Raw genomic sequence first — 4,523 nt, 5'->3', positions numbered from 1 at the left:
CTTCTGTTATCATCTTAACCAACTTTAGCGCCCCAGTTATCTTAAGTTATCTTAACCAACTTTGGCACCCCAGTTTTTGTAAGTTATCTTAACCAACTTTAGCACGCCAGTTATCTTAACCAACTTCTGCTCCCATTTTTATCATTTGTATACAAAAGTAAAGAACCCCGCGGCTGCGATGCTGCTGTCGCTCCATCCATGGCAACACTTTTTTTTTGCTCACGACAATCATCCTATTTTTCTTATTGGCAAGCAACTCATTTTTTAAATCAAGCAAAAATTATCCCCACTCGCGGAGGCATGGAAAGCTTGCAGTAAACCACGCCGGCGAATTAAAGCCTTCCGAGTTGATAATGTAATTAATGATCTTAAAATTAATTAAATTTAATGTAATAATAATAATTTTGCTGAAGACAAAAGAGCGCTCGCCCAATCCTGCCTCGTGTACTCAATACACATCCTGTATTGCTGCCTCGTGTACTCAATAAACATCCTGAATTTCTACCTCGTGTACTCAATACACATCCTGTGTTGCTGCCTCGTGTACTCAATACACATCCTGTATTGCTGCCTCGTGTACTCAATAAACATCCTGTATTGCTGCCTCGTGTACTCTATACACATCCTGTATTGCTGCCTCGTGTACTCAATATACATCCTGTATTGCTGCCTCGTGTACTCAATATACATCCTGTATTGCTGCCTCGTGTACTCAAAATGCATCCTGTATTTTTCTGACTTGAATAGGAAGTAAGAAGAATAGGTACGATGTATATATTGAATATTACCTTCGGAATTACAAAAATTACAAAATTACAAAAATTCGGAATTACAAAAGAATAAGTATAGACAAATGTAATGAGACCGACTAGCTTAGTTCCGTTGTTAGAGCAGGCAACTCAATTAAGGCATCGAACCAATTTTTAAAGGAAGCAGTTAGCGATTTATTAGTTTTTCAAACTATAGGAAATGTAAATACAAGTGGAAAGAAAGTGCAGTTACAACTCCAATTAATAATGCCGATTAAAATTCATAAAGACAGGACATCATTTACTGATGGGCAAGAAATTCGACAACTTTTCGATACAAGATAAAGATTGCTATCTCTGGTAAAGATTTTTATCTTATGATTGTTATCATAAAAATTGCTATCATAAAAATTTCTATCATAAAAATTGCTATCATAAAGATTGTTATCTCATGATCGCTATCATAAATATTGTTATCTTTGGTAGAGATTGTTATCATAAAGATTTTTATCTTAATTTGTTATCTTATGATTATTATCATAAAGCTTGTCATATCATGATTGTTATCATAAAGATTGTTATCTCTGGTAAATATTGTTATGTTATGATTATTATCATAAAGATTGCTATCATAAGGATTGTTATCTCTGGTAAAGATTGTTATCATGAAGATAGTTATCATACAGATTGTTATCATAAAGATTGTTATCTCTGTTAACCGCCCAAGCACACAAAAGCTACAATTGTTACCGTTAGTTCAGGACTGTAGGCTGACAAATCGTTTTTGTTTCCCTGCGTCTTTTAATTCAGTCGCCGAGGACGCTTTTTAGGCTGGCGAGGCAACAGCTTCATTAGAAGCCGAGACAATAGGCTTAAAAAACATGGTGCCTTCATTGAATTATGTTATGGTCAATTTGATAGGTCGGTAAATCAAGAAAGCTGCGTAAAAAGACTTTTCAGTCACAGGTAATTATGGAAATATATTCGTATAAGTTCACGAAGATTGTTTAAATAAGCGATCGAGTTGATTCAAATGAATTTCAATATGGCGTCCTTATGTTATGGTCAATTTGATAGTCAAGAAATATAGAAGTAGATATAGAAATATAGGTCGGTAATCCGCCTACTCAGTCATAGGTAATTATGGAAATATATTCATATAAGTTCACGAAGATTGTTTAAATAAACGAGTTAATTGAAATGAACTTCAATATTGCGTCCAGGGTGGTCATATTACCTTATAGTCAATTTGATAGGTCGGTAAATCAAGAAATATAGAAGTAGATATAGAAATATAGGTCGGTAATCCGCCTACTCAGTCATAGGTAATTATGGAAATATATTCATATAGGTTCACGAAGACTGTTTACATAAACGTGTTAATTGAAATGAACTTCAATATTGCGTCCAGGGTGGTTATGTTACCTTAAAATTTTCAATCAAATTAATTCGACTTTTTGAACTGTCAGTCTAATATAGAAGCTGATCACTCAAGATGAATATCAAATTTTAGCTGCGACATACTTACGGAAGGAATCACAAAAAATAATAATGAAAATAACTATAATTAGCCTTTAACTAATATTTTTATTTAACTAAAATTTATATTTAACTAATATTTAACAATATTTTTTTAGTGTAATACAATTATAGACATGGTGACACTATACAATTATATAAGTAAGTGACACTATGCATGGAAGTGTCACTTACTTATCACTGATAAGCTGAGAAATTTAAATTTCTTTTTCCCATACCCATTTAATCCCTCACTCCATCACCCACTTCATCCCCCACTTTATCCTCCCCCACTTCATCCCTCACTTTATCCTCCCTCACTTTATCCTCCCTCACTTTATCCTACCTCACTTTATCCTACCTCACTTTATCCTCCCTCACTTTATCCTCCCTCACTTTATCCTCCCTCACTTTATCCTCCCTCACTTTATTCTCCCTCACTTTATCCTTCCTCACTTTATCCTCCATCACTTTATCCTCCCTCACTTTATCCTACCTAACTTTATCCTCCCTCACTTCATCCCTCACTTTATCCTCCCTCACTTCATCCCTCACTTAACCCTCCCTCACTTTATCCTCCCTCCCTTTATCCTCCCTCCCTTTATCCTCCCTCCCTTTATCCTCCCTCCCATTATCCTCCCTCACTTTATCCTACCTCACTTTATTCTACCTCACTTTATCTTCCCTCCCTTTATCCTCCCTCCCTTTATCCTCCCTCACTTTATCCTCCCTTACTTTATCCCTGTCTCTTATACACATCTAGATGTGTATAAGAGACAGATGGATGGGTATGNACGTTAAGACAACAGCACGTTAAGATAACAACAAGTTAGGATAGCAGCACGGAAAGATAACAACACGTTAAGATAACAGCAAGTTAAGATAACAGCAAGTTAAGATAACAACACGTTAAGATAGCAGCACGTTAAGATAACAGTACGTTAAGATAACAGTACGTTAAGATAACAGCAAGTTGAGATACCAGCACGTTAAGATAACACGTTTAGATAACAACACGTTTAGATAACAACACGTTAAGAAAACAACACGTTAAGATAACAGCAAGTTAAGATAACAGCAAGTTAAGATAGCAGCACGTTAAGATAACAGCACATTAAGACAAGAGAACAGCAGGATAACAGCACGTTAAGATAACACCATATTAAGATAAAAGCACGTTAAGATAACAACACGTAAAGATAACAGCAAGTTAAGATAACAGCAAGTTAAGATAACAGCAAGTTAAGATAACAGCACGTTAAGATAACAGCACGTTAAGATAACAGCACGTTAAGATAATAGCGCGTTTAGATAACAGCATGTTAAGATAAAAGAACAGCAAGATAATAGTACGTTAAGATAACACCACATTAAGATAACAACACGTTAAGATAACACCACGTTAAGTTACCAGCACGTTAAGATAACACCACGTAAAGATAACAGCACATTAGGATAACAGCACGTTAAGATAACAACACCTTAAGATAACACCACGTTAAGATAACAGTACGTTAAGATAACAGCGCGTTAAGATAACACCACGTTAAGATAACAGCACGTTAAGATAACAGCACGTAAAGATAGCAGCACATTAGGATAACAGCGTGTTAAGATAACAACACCTTAAGATAACACCACGTTAAGATAACACCGCGTTAAGATAACACCACGTTAAGATAACACCACGTTAAGATAACAGTACGTTAACAGTACGTTAAGATACCAGCGCGTTAAGATAACACCACGTTAAGATAACAGCACGTTAAGATAACAGCACGTTTAGATAGCAGCACGTTAAGATAATGGCACGTCCAGATAACAACACGCTAAGATAACAGCCCGTTAAGATAACAACACATTAAGATAACAGCACGTTTAGATAACAAGTTATGATAACAGCACGTTAAGAAAACAACAAGTTATGATAACACATTATGATAACAACACGTTAAGATACAGCACGTTAAGATAACAGCAAGTTAAGACAACAGCACGTTAAGATAACAGCACGTTAAGATAACAACAAGTTAAGACAACAGCACGTTAAGATAACAGCACGTTAAGATAACTGCCCGTTTAGATAACAGCAAGTTAAGATAACAGCACGTTAAGATAACAACAAGTTAAGACAACAGCACGTCAAGATAACAACACGTTAAGATAACAGCACATTAAGATAACGCGTTAAGATAGCAGCACGTCAAGATAATAGCACGTTAAGATAAAAAGTTAAGATAACAACACATTAAGATA

At 35.4% G+C, this 4,523-nt stretch overlaps 1 protein-coding gene across 1 annotated transcript; it reads right to left on the bottom strand.

Annotated features, from left to right (window-relative positions):
* Nucleotides 1–2,510: 2,510 nt before the first annotated feature.
* LOC108673051 (myb-like protein X) lies at nt 2,511–3,026 on the bottom strand. The gene is given in 2 exon segments (XM_018160830.1): nt 2,511–2,729; nt 2,943–3,026. Coding segments are annotated over 2 exon segments (303 nt in total).
* Nucleotides 3,027–4,523: the final 1,497 nt, after the last annotated feature.

This window comes from Hyalella azteca, unplaced genomic scaffold, assembly GCF_000764305.2.
Source record: "Hyalella azteca isolate HAZT.00-mixed unplaced genomic scaffold, Hazt_2.0.2 contig12785, whole genome shotgun sequence".
Lineage (NCBI taxonomy): Eukaryota > Metazoa > Arthropoda > Malacostraca > Amphipoda > Hyalellidae > Hyalella > Hyalella azteca.
The sequence above is the reverse complement of the archived record's forward strand: the minus strand, read 5'-3'. Positions and strand labels throughout refer to the sequence as shown.